General features: G+C 49.7%; 1 protein-coding gene across 5 annotated transcripts in view; it reads left to right on the top strand.

The window, feature by feature from the left end:
- The window catches only part of PHC2 (polyhomeotic homolog 2), a 97914-nt gene extending 78942 nt beyond the window's left edge, over nucleotides 1–18972 (top strand). For 4 of the 5 annotated variants that reach the window (XM_032495862.1, XM_032495858.1, XM_032495857.1 and 1 more), the window contains 6 exons: nucleotides 9020–9222; nucleotides 10933–11062; nucleotides 11916–12030; nucleotides 13096–13237; nucleotides 14160–14436; nucleotides 17593–18972. In XM_032495862.1, coding sequence (XP_032351753.1) covers nucleotides 9020–9222; nucleotides 10933–11062; nucleotides 11916–12030; nucleotides 13096–13237; nucleotides 14160–14436; nucleotides 17593–17747 — 1022 coding nt within the window. In that variant the 3' untranslated portion in view covers nucleotides 17748–18972. The other variant, XM_032495859.1, reaches the window with a different exon arrangement.
- Nucleotides 18973–19518: the final 546 nt, after the last annotated feature.

Genomic DNA, 19518 nt, shown 5'->3' with positions numbered 1-19518 from the left:
CTTTAGTTCAACTTTATGACCTTTTGGGAATTGTTAGGAAAGTAATCAACCATTTGTTTATCCAAGACAACTGTCTTGGCGTTTTTCCCCATCAGTAACAAAAGTAGAATGTAATTGATATGGTCAAGAAATGGGCTGTTTTATAGTTAATCAAGAGTTATACAATTAAGAATGATCCATTTTTGAAGATTAAAAAGTATTGTAAGAAACACAGCATATAATTTAATAATAAATTATTGCTATGTGATTCATTATAAGACCATCTAGGCCAGCATAGTAAACTTAATGGTTTGGGTTTTTTTTCCTTCCCCTTCCAAATTGTTTATAGTTAGTGAAAAGGGTTGTGCTTTGCTATGCTTTCAATTTCCAAATGACTTTTTTAGTTTAGATAAGTGTAAAAGAGAACATTCTTTCTACATCTGCCAAAGAAATGATTGCTTTTAAATAGGGATTGCCAGTGTTCTAAGATGAATCCAGATGTTGAAGAGACTCCCAGTTTGCTATTATGATCTTCGTTAAAGCAAAAAACCTGTTTCTTGGATGCTTGTCTTCTTAGCAATGAAATTTGTCATAGCTTCTCTTAAGATGACTGTTAGATGCCATGTCGTAACCAACTCTTCTCCAGTAGATTAGGGGGAGCAGGCCTGATGCTGAATATTGAGACTGTTGGCAAGAAAATGAGAGTTCATGACTGCTGGAGTTATTTTTAAAGCTCCGGTTGCATGGCTATTATGTCTCAAATACTGTATAATTATCCCGAGTTACTGATCTCTTTAGCATATTTGAAACCATCCATATGTGGCCTAAATCTACACAGCTATATTAAGACATTTTAAAATAATCAAAGCAAATGACACTTTAAAACAAAACTAATGTGAATCAAATACTAGTTTTCAAAAAATCGATGAAGTCCACACTTCTAGGCCTCCAGTAATCAGTATTAATCTCTTCTGTCAGCTGATTGATAGCAAAGTAGAGTGATTGAAAATTTAAACAATGGTTACCAAAGGAAGGGGGCAATGTTTTCTAAGAGCAGAAATTACCAGGAAGGTTAATTTGCAAGATAAATGTTATCTACCCCATTATATAGGCAAGGTAACTGAGGCTTACTTTTCTCTAGCTCACTTTTGCACTCGCTCACTCTCCCTTTTCCCTCTTTCCTCTCTCCTTTCTCCTTTTCCTGTTTCTCACTCTTGCTCTCACCCCTATAAGAAGATTAGTGCTCCTACAGTTGGTAAATAAATAAGGCATCGTAGGCAAAATGATGGCCTTTCCTTGTTATCAACCTGAAAATAATTAGGGGATTTTCTAAACATTTCTGGTTCTTTTTTTAAACTATTATTAAATCCATCTTGCATGATTTTATCTTCAGCCTTTTAAATTAATTTCTTTTCACAAGCTAAACCACATCCTGGCGTTCTAAGGTCCATACATTTAGTATTCTCTAGGAAAGGTGGTTCTTTATTTGTTCCAAAGTTCTCTCTTTTCTGGTTTCTGGGGTTCTTTTGTGGGATACCACGGGACTCTCTGTGAAGGAACTGCATAGGAAGGGAATCTGGTGGTTGGTTGTCTTGTCTTTAGGATTAACGACTGTTGAAGGTGAATTGACACGTGTGGTCGGCCCTGAAGGGCAGGTGCATTTCCCTGGTTTTGTAGTCATTGTCAAAGTGGAAATAAGATTTCTTACTGAAGGCTGACATCAAGAGTGCAAGGACAGGACACTCTGAGAGACATGAGTGATACCTGAGTCTGGGCCAGTGACAGAGCAGCTCTGCTCTGGGGCTGCAAGAGGCCGGGCTCAGTGTGAGTGAGACTAGGGCCGTTTCCTAATTTCTTGGGTCTCAGTGATGCGAGCCCTCCAACAGCCATGTCAGGCCTCTTCCACTGAGTTGTAACTGCATTATCTTACTTAATCCTCACCACAGCCATATGAGATGGGATAAGTACCCCATTTTACAGATGAGGAAACTGAGGCCTAGAGTAACTTGCCTGGGATTACAAACTAGGATTTAAGCTTAGGGTCTCCCTGATCCCGAAGTCTTAACTGCTATTTAACACAGCTTCTAAATGTAGTCAGCGCCAGGCATTTCACATATATAAACTCTGTCACTGTAACACAGTAAGATAGGCAGTATGATCGTCATTTTTGTAGATGGAGAAACTAAGGCTCAGAGCAGGTACCAAGTGCTTGAACCCAGGTCTGACCCAGAGCGGTGCTGTTTCCACTCTGTCAGTCTTCCTCTGGTCTTCTGTGATCTTGAGGTCTCTAGGGGAGAGCCTTTCCCATTGCTTCCAGACCTTTTGCTGTCACGGTGTCTGCTGAAGAACTATGATGTGAGGCTATCTGGGAGTCCTCAACTTGGCACTGGATACCTCAGGACTGGCTCCAGTGAGTCGAGCTCTTTTTGAAAACTCCCTGGATCCCTGCAGTCAGTTCGCGTATTAAACATTGACCTGTCCTGTTGGAAGTCACCCAGCGGTTGTGCAGGTGCTGCTGCTGATTATGACCTGGTCCTCGGCCCCCACCGGGGAGCAGTGCCCACAGCTGTTTGGAAATACCCCCTCGCTCCCGGCATCTGTGGCCCCAGGGGAAGGGTGGCTGTTCACTCCATTGATTTCTTCCTCCAGAGCCGGGGGTGGCCGCTTGGAAAAGATTCAGCTGTTTACAATTCAGCTTATGTACACTTTAGCTGGGGACTGTGGGTGAGTCAGGAGGGCCGCTCTCTCTGCCTGTGTCCTAAGAGACAGCATGAAAGTCAGCTGTATGGTAATGGCCTCCTGGGAGGAGGAGGAGCCCTCCCTAACAGACCCAGATGCTTAAGATCCAGGAAGCCTGTCTGCTCTCCAATCCTCTTAACCCAGACTCAACAGGGTCACTCTGCAGTGACACTGAGGCACGTCTGGGGCCACCTGGCTCAGCCTCCCTTTCATTGTGCTGGCCAGCCCCCCTGCAGACACCGGGTGTGGGCCCAGGGCCTGGCCCTTCTGTGATTCACAAAGCACCCGGAAGGGATCCTCCTGTCACAGCTCTTTCTTCCCTTCTCGGGAGCTGCCCTTGAGGACAGAGGTGCTCTGAGGGGCAGGGTGGTGATGGCACCTGTGTGAGAGCCACAGCCTGCAGTGTGTCCTCAAAGCAAGGGCTTCTTATATGTCTGACAGCACAGTCCTTAGCAGAATTGCAAAAATTGCAAACATTTGGCATTGGCGCCTCCTGCCTTCTGGTTCTCTGGAGACCCAGGTGGGAAGGGACCTACAATTTTCCCACCTCTAAGAGCTCCTTTTATATGTGTTTTAGGAGGTACTGTCTTCCAAATTAGGTGCCTTCCACTCTTGCCTTGATTCTAAAATGTACAGTTTTAACTATGCGCCGCTTCCCCCCACTGGAAAATTAAGCTGTTAGACTCTTCTAACTCCAGTGCTCTGTGATCTGGGGCCCCTGATCCAAAATATTCACTCTTCATCCTCCACCCCTCCCACCAAGCTCTCTGTCCCTAAATTGAGAGAAAAGCTGTTTGCTTCTCTGAGTCGTGATTCACAGCAAGGTGTGAATGACTACAGGTGTATATTTGCATTTTAAAGAAGGTTATTAACCAAATGAATCTCTTTAGTTGACAGCTCTGTCAGGGTCCCAGGATAGAGCCTTCGTTCCTCCTTCCCTCTCCCCCCCCCGCTCCACTCTCTCTCAGCAAATTGGTGCTTAATGAGATATTTTACCTCAAAGTGGCACTGATTTATTTAGGGGCCCAAATATAACTAATGAGATTGTAAAGGGCTGCTGCAGGCTTTCCAGAGGGCTCCACCCTCAGCCTGTTGTGCTGTTAGTGCCTGCTGCTCGCACCAGGTGGACTCTGGTCTGCATCAGCTGCTCTCGGCCTCCAGGACATGACTTCCCTGGGCATCACTTTGCAGGTGCTCCACTCAGTCTCTCTAGAGCAGGCAGTTGTTCAGGAATCCTGCTGTCCCCTCCTGGCCACAGTGGCGCACAGTGAGCAGGACTTCAGAGCCAGCGGCCTGGAGAGAATGCTCTGTGTTGTATAAGCGACCTTGTGTTGCCATTTGTCGAGCAGAATCTGCTGCAAGCAAATGATCCATGTTATCACCTGCTCTGCTTCCTGAAATCCTTCATTAACTTTGTTAGCTCTGTCTTCCTCCTGCTACCGGAAGCAAAGGTAGTTAGAAGTCTTGTAAATTAAAATACTCCTTTCTCCTTGTGTCTAGAGAAAGGGGAAATAGCCACTAGCCAAGCTGAGGGGTGGAAAGAGAGGCTCTGCCCTCTGTTTCCTCTGAAGTCAGGTCTTCAAGGCTACTTATTTTAGGGACAGATCGAATGACCAGGTCATCTGGAATACTGGCAATAAATGTTAGTACTGAACCATATTTCAGCATAACTGGTGATTTTGATCTTATCTGTGCTTGTAAAGAACATCAGAGCTGGGTCTGACATGGCCCAGATCGTGCAAACTGGGGCCAGCCTGACCTGTGTCCTCAGTGGGCAAGAGAGCTCAGCCTCTCAACACCTACCTACCCGCCCTGGGGGTGGACGCTATTATAGGTGCCTCCAGCCTCTGCCTCTAGAGGTCATCGTGCCTTTCCAAATGCCTGAAGCCCACGTGAATGTTTCAAAGGGGCCAGGGAATCCAGAGCTCCAGCCTTTGGGGATGAGTTAATGCTGTGTCTCCCTTCTGCCAAAGAAGTCTCCACTCTAAAGAGAAGAAATGCGGGGAGGGTATAACTTAAGTGGTGGAGCACATGCTTAGCACACACAAGGTCCTAGGTTCAATCCCCAGTCCCTCCATTAAAAAATAAATAAATAAATAAACCTAATTACTCCCCCCCCAAAAAAAAACTTAAAAAAATAAAGAAATGGGCTAAGGAGCTCTAAACTCTTTTTTTTATAGTGAGATACCTGAAATGCCCCTCCTGTAGGCAGGCACCAGCCAAGCTACTCTCAGTCATCGCCTCAAAGTGATTTACAAATGTCAGCTGGTGGCAGGTCGCTGTTGGAAGACCAGGGATACCTGTGCTCTTCGGCCAGCAGTGAAGACTGAGGCCGCAGGTCCTACACTCTCCAGTTTAGCAGCCCTTAAACAACTGTCACAAACTGGACACTGAGTTTGCCCCGAAGATACAAGAATGACCCAGACACCCTAGCCTGAAGGCATCTGCTTTGCCCAGCAGAGGAAACCAGCCCTGCAGCAGATAATTTCACATATGGAGCCACCGAGGGTCCTTCTTATTTTATCTAGTCCCTAGAAGGGCTATTTCTGCCAGAGCCTACAAGACCAGGGATTGAGAGGCAATCTAGAGGCGGAGGCATATACTATGTAATGATTCCCCGGGAACACATGGCTTTGTTCATTCTGATCAGAATACTTGGCCCTTTGTGGTCAGCTTCAATTAAAGGCTAGATTCTACCTCCCCCCACCCCAACCACCACTGAAGCTTGGCTTTACTTCCCTCCTGCAGCCTCTCCTACTTAGGGTGTCCTGGCCTCCACTTTTCAGATCCAGGTACCCAACTGTATGAAGGCATTTGAGACCTGTGGGAATCCCTGGCAGCATTTACAGCCTCGGGACTGGTCAAGGGAATTGAGTAAGGACGAATTCCAAAGATAGAGTATTTCTTTGTCTCTTTCATCTGGCCTCAGGGCCAGCAGGGCAGGTTTCCGCAAGTTTAAGCTGCTTTCCCCTAAGCAGGCCGCAAAGCAGTCTGGGAGAGCGGGAAGCAGATTAAATTAATCTCAGTGTGCTGAGCTTGGCAGGGGGTGAGATTGTGTTTGGTCATTCCAGAAATAGCCCAAACTCCTTTGTTACTAAAGCAGGTGGTGAGGTCTTGGCCTACAAGATAACTGCGAAGCAGAGTAGCTGCAAAATCTTTGCATAGTCATAAAGCACTCTCCCTTCCGACCCTTGGATCCTGTCTCTCCTGTAACTTAACCCAGAGTTATGGAGAGTGATGACTTCTAATGTTGTGGTGAAAGGATTTATTAGTTTGTTCTCTTGCTTATTAATAAGATCCTTTAAAAAACAAAACAAAACAAAACAAAAACCTTGGACTCCAAAAGTCTTTGCTTCCAAAAAAGTCTTTGCTTCCCAGAGTTAAGCACTGGCTTTGTAGCCTCTGAGCTGGTGAATGTCTGTTTGCTACTGTGTTGGGCATGAGGAAGGACTGACTTCAAGAGCTATCCCTGGTCTTGCAGTGTACATTAGCAGGCACAGATCTGAGAGACAGGAGGGAAGGGGCTGGGGGGCAAGGAGAAGAGGAGACAGGGTATCAGCAGCTGTTTGGTGATAAATATCAGTGAAAAGCGGGAGGCAGTTGTGATCCCAGAATTCAGAGGAGAATGGATTAATCCCATAGAAGTAGTATAAATGAAAACAAGGGAGTCACTCGTTTCCCTCCATTGGTGTGCTCAGCAAGCAATGCAGCTGTGTTCAAAAGAAAACAAAAATCTTACCAACTGGATCTCTTAATACACTTGACATACTATGTTAGTATTGACTGAGTGCCTGACTTTAAAAGATACTGGCAAAGTAGACCAAGGGTGATTGTGAACTTGCGACCTTTTATATAAGAAATAGTTGAAGGAGCAAAGGAATTGTGGCCTGGAGTGACAGCCTTCGTGCACCAGGAGCATTTCTTGAGCATTTCCTAGTGCGCTGACAGGGCCCTGCTTTTCACTTTCTCATTGCGACACTAGCAGGTAGGTCTTATTATTGTCCTTACTTTACAGCTGGAGAAACTTAGGCTCAGAGACAGGTGAGGACTTGCCCCTAATTCACTTGTGTGATAGAGACCAGTCTCTAAACCTGTGTTTTTTGCCCATTATACAAATATGAGCAGCTTTTTTCTGTGTGGTCTTGAGGAATAGAACCAGAATTCTACAGAAGGTAGAATTTTTGGTTCATTATAAGGAAGAACTTTTTAATTGAACTGCCCAGGGTGGGAACAAACAATTTCAGAGGTAGTGAGTTCTTTTGTCACTGGAGATATTCAAGTAAATGTCAGAAAATCACTGGGTGGGGCTGTTACAGAGAAGGGTCAAGCGTTGGGAGAGGGTTGAACCAGACTTTCTAATCCTGTGATTCTATAATCTGTAGTTGATTAGAGACCAGGGGATATTTTACTAGGCTCTAATTAGAAGGAAATAGTCATCATCTAAAGATAGAATTTTAACTTACATAGTAAGCTTTCTAGTTTAACATTTATTCATCATTTTAAATAATATATAGATTTGTTTCTTTGCATATTTAAGATATTTTAAAATAAAAGTACAGAGAATGTAGGGATATAAATATAGACTTAAATACCTAAAATTTAAAAGCAAAGAAACTTAATTTGATTGATTGTATAATTAACTCAGCCCTCCCAGTTATTCGTGGATTGTTAAGGAAAGATTTTTGTTTTCAGTTCCCAAACACCTATACAATTTAGAAAGACTGATTTCCAAAGGAGAAATTTTCCATCTCTATAGAAAAGTCAAAACTGTCAAAAAAATTTTTTTTCAAATGACTATAAACACTTAAAGGAATTTTTCTAACTTGCTGGTGTGACTGTGTCTCAAACAAAAATTAATTTTAAAAAATCTCATTAATCACATCTCTTAAGTGACATCTGCTCATCTCTGGAATTATTATAGTTGATTATAGAGGTCTGAGTACTGAAGGTGTATGTCATGGCCAACTCTTTCATCAGAAAAAGATTTATCCTGGTTTATTGCCCATTGGGACTACTGGTAATAAAATGAACCAGTTTATAAACCTTCCCTAAAATGAGTTTATTTTGATTTCTCCATGCTATGTAATTAGACATGGTGAATTCCTATTCTGTGGTGGGATTTTTAGATTTTTAACCTGAAATAAGAGCATCCTCATATAAATTTTGTGCAAAAATAACTAATATATGTACTGAAATTGTTTTTAAGGAGTGTAATACATACATGCACACTGGGTTATGCTTACTATTAATAGGCTCATCGCAATAAAGAAGTGGCTCGCTCTTTCTTTCTTTTTCTTTTTCGTTTTTAGGAAGTTCCAGGTTGAGGGCAACCTCAGTTCACACAGTTGATGGTGGTAGAGAATGGCCCTGGGAAGGGGTGAGGAGAGAGTTACAAAAGTGAAGATATAAGAGCTGCTTCTAAAACAGTGAAACAACTCATGAGAGGTGCTGTTTGAAGTAGAAAGGAGATACTTTGTGGTTTGGCTCTGCCCAGGCACCTCGTCACACTTTTTGGAGTTCTCCGGCAAGCCTTTCAGATGAAGGCTGGCAGGCCCTTGGAGAGGAGAACGTAGGCAAGGCTATCCATGGAAGGGCAGAGTCTGTGGTTGGCTGAGGACAAGACTGGATAGGGAGCTGAGAACTGGACCTGCAGAAGCAGCATAGAAAACCTCAGTTCTGCCTGTGGCTTCCTTGCTGGAGAAGTAGAATACACATGTATCTTAATGCAGTGATCCCAAATAACCAGTTTCTCCTGATAGACAGATCTACATTATAGTGTTTACTTGGGGTTCAGTACTTTGACATTTCATGGCACACTTAAAATCTAACCCTTCTCTCCCCAAACCTCTCTCCCTCAAACCCCATCACACCCAAGCCTAGTTCAGCTTTTCATCCTGTCTTAGATATCACCTTGAATACATTTTCTCCCTTGAGCTGAATGTTAACTTGTTTGTCCAGATCAGTATTGACCAAGGTCTTAGCTCCTTAAAGACAGAATTCCTGCCTGTTTAACCTAGTCAAACTCTTCTTGGCACAGTTGGGAAATTAAGAAACACTGAAACACTGCCAGCTGATGAGCTGCATTGTTGGAGACCTGACTGTAGTTAGTCACACTTGGTGGCGTGTTCCTTGAAACCGTCCTGCTTTTGAATGGGTCATTGAGGGAGGGGCCTGCTCGGTTTGCATTGACATTTGGCTCCAAGGGAAAAACCGGGAGATGTTGAGTCCCCGCTCTCCTTCCGCTGGCCTGGACTTGGTTCTGACCTCCCCTGCTTGTGTTTTCCTGCTTTTTCTTGTACAGAGACAGGGCAGGGCATTGTTCATGCACTGACCGACCTCAGCAGCCCCGGCATGACCTCAGGGAACGGAAACTCTGCCTCCAGCATCACCGGCACTGCCCCCCAGAATGGTGAGAATAAACCACCACAGGCCATTGTGAAACCCCAAATCCTGACGCATGTTATCGAAGGGTTTGTGATCCAGGAGGGGGCGGAGCCTTTCCCGGTACGGACTACTTCTTTTCCCCTCTTTTTTTTTTTTTTATAAGTATACTTTGGATGTGTATTAGAGTATTTTTACATTTCCATGTAAAATTTCTGAAAATGTGAAAAATAATGCTCTTTCCTTGCTAATCTCCCCTCAAAGGAATGTCAGAGCTATTTTCTTTCTAGGACTGAGTGTCTTCCTAAGGTCCAGAAGGGGTCAGTGATTAAGAATAATCGGCAGGGCCCCTGGGTTAGAGGTTTCCGCACACAGACTCAGCTGTGGCCCTGCCTGATGAAGTGAGACCCCCTTGGTTAGAGGGGGGTTCACATTGGAGTGTTTGGTGCAGGATGATGGACTTTGGGAAATGAGACCTCATTCAGGTTTGAATGCCTAAACCCCCACATGGCAACACTTTGACCAGTTTGTGAGCAAAAGGAAGCTGTGTAGAAGAGAATTCTCAAGATCTATCTGAAAGAAAGATAAGAGAACAGAATTATAGCCTAAAGCTTCTTTTCTGGGGACAGTGAGGAAAGTAAGGAGCACTTCAGAAAAAGGCACTTCATCAGGTGTCTCAAATGAAAGCGTAAGACCAAGGGGAAATACAGAAGAATCAAGAAAATGGCTTCCTGGAACACAGCACCCAGAGCTGATGGTGTGCAGTGTGAATCTGTGAGACAGGTGGCCTGCTCTGTCGGTGGGAGGAGCCCAGAGCCAGGTGCGCTCCAGCCCCTCTCGTGATAAAGTTAACTGGCTGGTAGAGCCACAGCATCTTCATGGGATGCCATCTGTCTTTTGTACATTCTTTGGATCCATGAGTGGTCTGAATAGTCAGCCGGAGCCTCAAAGCTTGATTAACTGAGCTGGGTGCCCTGCCCTTCTAAAATGCCAAAAGACAAAAATGCCAAGATAGGTTCTTGTCCACTTTCCCTCTGGGGGTCACTCAAGGCCTGTGGCAGAGACAGCCAGGAGCACCTCGGCTATAAGTAGCTCTAGCCCTGTCACGTCCCTTCCCTTGTTAGAGTAGGTCCTCCCTTTGGTCTCCTGGGGAAACACCAGAACCAGCTGATCTCGCAGGGTAGATGCAGATTGGATAGCAGCCCAGCATTGCCCTAGAGATCTGGCCACCAGGCTGCCTGAACAAAAGGCAACAAAGGGAGTGAACCAGCCCATGCAGGATCCTGGCACCACCGAGGGCCTTTGCTTTATGGTGGGGCCCAGCGTCCGCGTTTTCCTCTCCTCCTCCGTGGCTGCCTATCCATCTGGCTTGGAGAGGGCAGTGGAGAGAGAGAGAACAGTAAGACATCCAGAAATGGCGGCTGAGTCTCTCTCTCTCACATTCACTCACACACGGCCTCAGCTGTGTTCCTGCCCCGTGACGTGTGGGCACTGGGGCCTGGGCCTGGCCGTGGTTCTGGCGGTGTGGGAAACCTGGTCCCTGCCTTCATCTCTGCCCCCAAGATACCTGGAAGAGTAGATGCTCTCCTGACCTTCTAAGCCATCCATTGGTCCTGGATTAAAGCCATTTCCATCCCTGTATTTTGATGGCCGTTGGCATCTTGCCTCATGAGCTAAACAGCAAAACAGGCCTTGAGCGGGGTGTACTTAGGTGGTGGTACGGGGGCTGGCATCTGCGCCTGGGTGCTTTTTACATGTAATTTTGATGAGGCTTGATAGCAAGGAAGTGTGCTTACCTGACCCTCACGGCCTCCGTGTCACCTTGTCCTCTAGGTGGGACGCTCGTCCCTGCTGGTGGGGAATCTCAAGAAGAAGTATGCACAGGGGTTCTTGCCTGAGAAACTTCCGCAGCAGGACCATACCACCACCACTGACTCAGAGATGGAAGAGCCCTATCTGCAAGGTAGCGTCTCAGACCCTGGATGCTAGGGCTCTGACAGGGCTGGGCAGGATGCAGGCAAGGCTGGCAAGTCCTTTCCTGATGTCCACGGAGGGGCTCTGAGCCGGGAAGTGTGTGAACATGTCAGTCGACTGGACATTTCCCCAGGTGCCTGTTCAGCCCTGTCCCTAGAAAGTAGGCAGGAGCTCCTGCCCCCAGGGAACTGTCTCTCCCTGCCTCTCCTCCAGCCCCAGGATTCCAGGAGTCCCTATTCCCACGTGAATCACTGGCAAGCTGTAGGACTGTAGGGGCAGCCCAGGCAGCTCGTGCCCCCGACACCCACAGCCTCAGGAGCCTGTGCTCAGGACAGGGGCCAGCTCGCAGGCACAGTGGTGGCCAGGCAGGCGCTGCACTTGCCGCATGGGTTGTGGACTAAATGGGGGCAGGCAGGGTGTCTGCAGAGGCTGCCAAGCTCCTGGGTTCTGTTCTCCAGGCTGGCAGCTGACTGGACACCTCGGGGAAGGGCAGGGTGATTCCAAATCAGTGTGATGGCAGCAGTGTTCCCTCTGAGCCTCCTGCACTCTCCCGGGGTTATAAAGGGGAGCACTGATTTTCCCAACTGTGTTTTGTCTCACAGCCCTTCAAAGAAAAACCTGTCAAGGGTCCAGGGCAATCTGTGGACACCTTTGGGTTCTTTCCAGGGCCAAAGCCATAGCCTTTCCAAACACAATGACGAAAGCAGTTTGGCCTTCTCCAAGCTGCTGCGGCTGCCGGGCAGGGCTGTGGGAGCGCAAGGAACAGGCAGGACAGAGTAGAGAGGCCCTGGGGTGGGAATTACTCCCTCTCCACGCTGATGACCAGTTTTCATGCTTTTCAGAATCCAAAGAGGAGGGTACTCCCCTCAAACTCAAGTGTGAGCTCTGTGGCCGGGTGGACTTTGCCTACAAGTTCAAGCGTTCCAAGCGCTTCTGTTCCATGGCCTGTGCAAAAAGGTGAGAGCTGCGGCCCCAGTCCCCTGCCCAGCCCTTCCCTCTGCTCAGGACTGCTCCCTGGGGTCCAGCTCCCTACTTCCTTGGCCCGCCTGGAAGCAACATCACGTCACTCATTCACCAGAGAACTCCCATGAGAAGGTCAGAGAGAGAGCGGCACAGAGTCCAAGGGAAAGAGGCAGTGTCCAGCCTGTCCGGCCCTCCTGGGGCCCACCAGCACCTGCCCTTGCAGCTCCCTCTCCTTAGGGTTTACCTCAGCCTCCGCTGGAAGCTTTGCCCAGAGCCACTGCACTGGTTACACATGTCCTCTTCGCCAGCTTTGACCCAGCTTAGAAGGCTGATGAGCACAGTAAAAACCAGCAGGCCGGCCGTGCACAGGTCCCCGTGCCCGGGGGCTGACCCGCGTTACATCATCTCATCTCACAGCAGGTGTTGCCATTGTGCCCTTCATACACATTAGGAAGCTGAGGCACAAAGGAGACATATTGTGCCTGAAGTCCTAGAGCTGGGGACTTAGACCAGTCTGACTCCAAGCCCCTTGGTCTTTGTACCAAGCTGGAAGAGGCCCCGAGCTCCCCGAGGGGAAGAACTCCCGGGGCCCCCGGGCAGAGGTGCTCTGCACACCAGCTAGAGTAAGGCTCTCCCCGGCCCTCCTCCCCTCAGGCTGTGCTGGAGGTCGTCCCGGCACCTTTGTGGCACTTTGCCAGGCCACTCTCCATCAGGACAGTGGACGCTGGTTTCCTGGCACAGGTAATGTTTGAAGTAGAACGTGGCAGCGCTGAGTTCTTACCATGACCCAAGGTGTGTCCCACTTTGCAAACATTAGCTCTGTAACTGCCAGACCAGTTACAGAAAGCGAGTGGTCTCATCCCCAGGTCCAGATGGGGAGACAGGTTCAGAGGTGGAGGGACCTGCCCAGATTCACACAGCTGGTAGTAAGTGGTGGACTTCAGGCTGGAGCAAGTAGACAGACTCAAATTTTGCCAAATACCTTTACTGCTCTTATTCTTTCTGGGGCCCATTCGCCCTGCGACTGCCCTGACTTCCCCGGTTCCCTGACTCTGGCAGGTACAACGTGGGATGCACCAAACGAGTGGGCCTTTTCCACTCAGACCGGAGCAAGCTGCAGAAGGCGGGAGCCACGACCCACAACCGCCGTCGGGCCAGCAAAACCAGTCTGCCGACACTCACCAAGGATACCAAGAAGCAGGTGAGGGCTGGCGGAGCCGGGATGCCCACTGCTTTTTCTTTGCTGCTGCTGCTGCTGCCGTCAGTGCTCCCTCCTGTACTCACTTCTCATAATCCATCAGGTCAAGCCTTCCCCTTGTCCCTTCATAGGTCCCTTTACCTAGACCCACGTGTGCTCATCTTTCCCTTCTCCGTGACCTTGCCCTGACTTTACCCCTTTCTTCTAGTTTCTTCTTTGACTTCTGGGGATGTGGAAGTGGGGCTTCCCTGCCTGGCCCTATGAGGAGACAGGCTGGCCCACTCAGCTCCTGTGTTACGCGGAGGGCTGGGGGAGAAGGCAGCCGACGCCATTTCCTTCCACCCCTTGTTGCCTCTGAACGTTAGAGCGCCGGCTCCTTGAAGGTCCCTACCAGGGGCGTGGGCATTGTTCACTAAGCATGTTTTGGCACTGGCTACGTGGCAGGAACTCTGTTAGGCACTAAAGCTATGAATTGTGCTAAAGGAACTCACAGCCTAGCGTGATGCTTCAGCTCTTAAGTGTATTTTGCTGCTTATTGTTACTGTTTTGGTCATAAACCTCTTTAAGAATCTGATGAAAGCTGTGGTCCAAAATGGACATACACAGGAAATTTTACATGCTCTCAGGTGGTTCATAGACCATCCCCCAAAACCCACAGGGCCTGGGTTTAAAACCCCACATCTAGAAGAAAGTACAGACATCAAATCAGATTATTGCAGTGCAGTGTGGTACATGCTCCAGTACTGGGACTAACTCTGCTTAGGATCAGAGAGGAGCATTGCAAAGGATGCTTTTTGATCTAGAATTCAAAGATACATAGTAGCAGACCACATAGAAAAGGGCGAATATACCCGCCTTTGCCCATCACTCTGCTAGAGATGGTTATTCCCCCATCCTAAAGAAAACTGTTTGTCTCTGCTCCCAGCCTACAGGCACTGTACCCCTTTCAGTTACTGCTGCATTGCAGCTAACACACAGCCAGGAAGACTCCAGCCGTTGCTCAGATAACTCAAGCTATGAGGAACCCTTGTCACCCATCTCAGCCAGCTCATCCACCTCCCGCCGGCGACAAGGCCAGCGGGACCTGGAGCTCCCTGACATGCACATGCGGGACCTAGTGGGCATGGGACACCACTTCCTGCCAAGTGAGCCCACCAAATGGAACGTGGAGGATGTCTACGAATTCATCCGCTCTCTGCCAGGTAAGGCCCTGGGAGGTTCCACACCTGCCTGGAACAGCAGGGAATGAGAGGGTGTGAGAGACCTCACTGCCCACCACCAGGAGAGACTGGGCAGTTCAGTGAGTGACTCAGGTTCAGGAAGAGGGGTGCAGAGATGAGTATCACGAGGTTCCTGCCTGTAGGAGCTTACATTCCAGCTCAGAACACAGACTGAAAGTAATATTTTGTGGCTGTAGTCCGACACAGGTACGCACGGGCACGGGGTCTCTGGAAGGTGATGACATGCCCAACTCTGTGTCTCTCGGGGCTGGTTGGTAGGAGTGTCAAGTGGCAGTGTAGGAAATCTGTCAAGGAGAACATCAAAATGAAGGAAATTTACGCTGGATGACAGTGGACAGGCAGGCCTGTGCCGGATGGAGAGACCATATCATGGAGCAGCCTAAGCAGAGGCATGAAGACACGCAAGCCTGTGAGGGAGCTGGGAGCCTCCCGTAACCCTGGGTGTGCAGTGCAGGTGGTCTCATGGGCTAGGGTCTAGAAGTGAGCCCTGAAAGACAAGCCTCACATCTGCACGACTGCTTTTGGTGAGACCCCAGAGCTTCTCCACTGTTCTTCCTGCCAGTCTCATCCCACCACTGACCGGGTCAGATACTGGTGGCAACTATATGCCTGTTTACTCAGAGACTGGAGTGGGGTTAAGAGCGGAATTCTGAGTCAAACAGAACTGGGCCGAAATCCTGGCTCTGCCACTTAAGCCAGGTTAGTTATCGCTGTATCCCCCAAATTTGTTATCACACAGGCACCCAGGGTCAGGAATTCTGGAGTGGTCCAGCTGCACCGTTCTGCCACTGGGACTCTTCTGAGGTTGTGATGAAGGTGTCCACCAAGGCTGAGGCCATCTGAAGGCTTGACTGGGGCTGTTGGGTCCTCTGCCAGGGTGCCTTGCTCACATGATTCTCAAGAGGGCATGGCTGTTGGCAAGAAGCCTCAGTCACTCTCCACGTGGGTCTTTCCAGAACATTCATGCTTGAGTGTTCTTGTGACATGGCAGCCAGCGGTCCCCACAAGTGGTGATCCAAGACAGCAAGGGGCAACCACCCACCATGCCCTGCACGATCCAGCTCAGAGGTCACATACTGTCACCCCAATAATATCTACAGATAACACAGGTCAACCCCATTCATCGTGAGGGACTCAGGAAGGCATGAAAGGGAAGCAAGGATTATTGGGAGCTATTTGGAGGCTGATCAGTTCATCCCACTGATTGATGTTCCTCCCTCAGGCAAATTACCCTCACCCCCCCACCCAAGTCCCCACGAGTCTCGTCCCATTGCAGAAGTGGCTTGAAGTCCAGGATGTCATCCACTAACTTGGGTCCAGGCACAGATGAGGCTCTTGGGTCCAGCTCCTCAAGTACGACTCCTCTGAATCTGAAGACCTGAGAACGAGGAACAGGTTATCCATTCCCTCCATAAGCCCAGGATATGGTGGGACAGGCACAGGGGAACCACAGTAGACACGCCCAGTCAAGAAGGGCAAACACGGGGGACTGTGGGAGTCACTGATCCCTACCAGGGCACGTGTTGGCCTTGCCTTGGTTGGGACTCAAAGCCTGGAGTGATTCTCTTTCACTCTTGGCTCCACCCTGAGTCATACTTCCTTTGCTCTTAAAGGTAGCCTGGGTTTTCAGTGCTGCTTTTGTTCTGTATGACCTCTGACCCTTTCAGTCCAAGTGAGCAGTGTTTCTGCAAATACTGTTCTCTTAAAATCTTTGTGGGCTTTTTGTTGGGGTTCACCCCATTAGACAAGAACCATATCCAAAAATGTCTTCAGGACAAGCCTTTCTCTACATTAGGCTTCTTCTGAAGCTGAGGGTCAGTACCCTGAATAGTCTTAGGAGCCGGGCTGTTGAATGGAGAAGCTCTGTGAGGCACACCCATAAAGCCCCTAGGGAGCCTTGTGATCCAGCAGCTCTCTGGGGCAGCACCTTAGAGCTTTCTGAGGACTTAACACAAGGTTTAAGTCACACCCTCAGTTTCATTTTTACACTGTATTTTCTCGACTGTATCCTCGATCTGGTCTTTGCCTAGAAACCGTTTCTCAATTTTAGCATCATCTGCATCTGGAGAGGCTGAGGATTTTCAAAACCACAAATCCAGGCTGCTTTGTGTTCCAGTTTTCTTCAGCCTCGTCCGTCCTCACATTTTCCCACAGCCACAGTGGGAAGCCGGGCAGCACCTGGCTTTCTGCCTGGGGTCTCCTTGGCTGGAGCACTGGGTTCAGGAGGTGTCTCACTCTTAGCAGATTAACGCCAGCAATAGTGTTGCTCAATTTTCTATTTCATAACAGGGATCCCATTTCTTCCAGTTTCCAGTAACACTTTCCTCACTTTAAGCCTCTCCAGCAGTTTCCTCAAAGGCCGTCAGATGTCTCCTCAGTCTCTCTGGGCACCTCAGACGTTCACTGACACTCTCCTCAGAGTCCTCCAGCCCCTACCCCATGCCACACCCACATTGTTCAGGTTTGGGTGTGACAGCACCCCTCTCCCAGGTACCAGAATCTGCATCAGTCATCTGCTGCTGTGAAACAGATCACCCCAAAGCTTAGTGGCTTAAAGCAATAATGACTTCTTATCTCAGGGGTTTTGTGGGGCATTTCTGGCTCAGAGTCTCTTACAGGGTCTGTGTCGCAGTGGCAGCCAGAGCTGCAGTTATCTGAGGGCTGGGACTGGAGGAGCCCCTTCCAAGGGGCTGCACTCACATGGCCCCAGGGGCTGGCTGTGGGCAAGAGGGCTGCTTGAGTGTCCTCACGGAATGGTGGCTGGCTCACTCCAAAACAAATTATCTGAAAGACCGGGGTGAAGCTGCTGTGCCCTTGATGATGTAGCCTAGGAAATCCTGCACTATCACTTCCGCAACACCTGCGATCTCCCGGGTCAGCCCGGTTCATTTAACGGGTGGGAACAGGCACACGCCTGAACGAGGAGGCGTGGGTCACAGGACCACCGTGGAGTCTGGCTGCCTGGGGTCAGTCAGTCGGCCTCTCTCAGACTGTAAAGTTAGAACAGCAACAGCTTCCTCAGGGTGTGGTCACGAGGCTCAAGTGAGATGACGCCCCTGAAGGGCGGTGGCTGCCGAGTGTGACTAACTGATCCTGTCTCTGGTGGCATCCCCTCAGGCTGCCAGGAGATAGCAGAGGAGTTCCGAGCCCAGGAGATCGATGGGCAGGCACTGCTGCTGCTCAAGGAGGACCACCTGATGAGCGCCATGAACATCAAGCTGGGGCCCGCCCTCAAGATCTACGCACGCATCAGCATGCTCAAGGACTCCTAGGGCCGGCGCCTTCGCCCGGGCTCCTCCCCCGGCTGAGTAGAGCCAGCGGACACTCCTGGGGGCCCAGCAACGGGCGGTCGGTCGAGGGAAGGGCCCTCCCTGTGGGGCATGGCTGGGGAGGAGGTCTCGGCACCTCGTCGATGGCTCTCAGGGGCCTTTCTTTCTGTGGGAGGGGCAGAGAGGTAGGTGGCGCAGAAGATGGGGCTTTATGCTTGTAAATATTGATAGCACTGGCTTCCTCCAAAGTCCCAATACTCTAGCCCCTCTCTCTTCCCCTCTCTCTGTCCCCCATTTTCCAGGGGGTATATGGTCAGGGCTCCCCAACCTGAGTTGGGTCACTTCCAGGGGCAGCCATCAGGCCTGGCTAGAGGCCTCGGCAGCCCTTGCCCGCCTTCCTCCACTTCTCTCTCCGGGCCTGGCTGACTCTTCCGTTGCCAGCTTCTCCCACTTTGGCCTGTTTCTGAAGCAGCCAGAAGGGTTCTCCCCCTTTACCCTCTGCAGGTGGAGAGAGAGAAGCTGGGCCCAGTGTGGCCACGCCTGCTGGCACAGACGCCTTAACGCTGTGTGTGTGACTGTATGACTGTGTGGGAGCCTGGACTGGCAGACAGGCCGCGAGCCCCCCTCTGGCTTCTCCAGGTGTTTTGTAGCAAACAGCCACTTAGTGCTTTGTCCTGGACTCCACTCCGCCTCAGGATGGGGAATACACAAGAAGGGCGGCCTCAGTGCAGAGAGGCAAGGTCAGAAAGCAGTGACGACTAGGAGATTTTCCTTTCCAGATTGTCGAGGTGTCTCCGAAGCCCTTTCCCCACACTGTGACGTCCCCCTGACTGCCCTGCTGTGGCACAGATGGCATTAAGAAAGCTGCTGGTGGGCCAGGAGCCCAGGGGTGGGCAGAGCGAATGTCTAAGGGTAGAAGAGCTGGAGGGGCCACTGAGGCGAAGAAGGCAGCCTTGGGCCTTGGCTCCCTCGCTTCTTTGCCTCTGGAACTTGCTGGCAGCCACGTGAGCTGCCCATGGAGGAGGCAGGGCAGGAAGGGCGAGGGCCTGCCTCTGACTTGCCCTGTCCTCTGCAGGCCCCCGGGGAGAGTGGGACCCTCCCCGGGGGGAGGGTGGGCGGCCTTCTCCACCTGTTTTATTCCCCACTCACACCCCCAGGCAGGGTTGGAAATGAAGGACTTTTTTAACCATTTGTTTTTGTTTTTTAAAAATAAATCTGTAAAATCTGTTCCTTCTGTGCCTTTCTCCCCTGGGGATGCCTTTCTCTGATCCTGAATGGCTACTTTTCACCTGTAAGGGGTGGGGTTGTCCCTGGGTTGGGAGAGGGACGACCACCTTAACTGGACAGCATAACCTCCATGCTTTGCCGAAGTCGGCTCATGTGAGGTTGCCCTTCGCCCCAGTTCACACAAGAAAAGCAGATGCTGCTTCACACAGGTGTCCCTTGGAGTGGGAGGGTCCAGGCCCCTTCAACTCTGAGCCCCACTACCCACCATCCCCACCGAGAGACATGACACTGTGGGACCAATAATGTCTAGGTCACCTGAGCAGAGCTCAGACCCTTCCATCCCCCATCAGACACCTTTGGTGGTTGCAGCTCTGTGTCCAGCACTGCCTTTGGGATGGCTTCAGTTCACTCAACACCTGAGCATTTTTTGGATGTTGGAATAGCAGACTGAGTCTGTCCTCAAGGAGGTGACGCCTAAGCCTCAAATAGAGGAAAAGGCGCCTTCCAGACACAGACCACTTGCACAGTCAGTCTCTTAACGGCGGGG

The sequence above is a fragment of the Camelus ferus genome, chromosome 13, assembly GCF_009834535.1.
Source record: "Camelus ferus isolate YT-003-E chromosome 13, BCGSAC_Cfer_1.0, whole genome shotgun sequence".
Taxonomy (NCBI): Eukaryota; Metazoa; Chordata; class Mammalia; order Artiodactyla; family Camelidae; genus Camelus; species Camelus ferus.
Note: the sequence above shows the minus strand (reverse complement) of the source record. Positions and strands in the feature narration are given on the sequence as shown.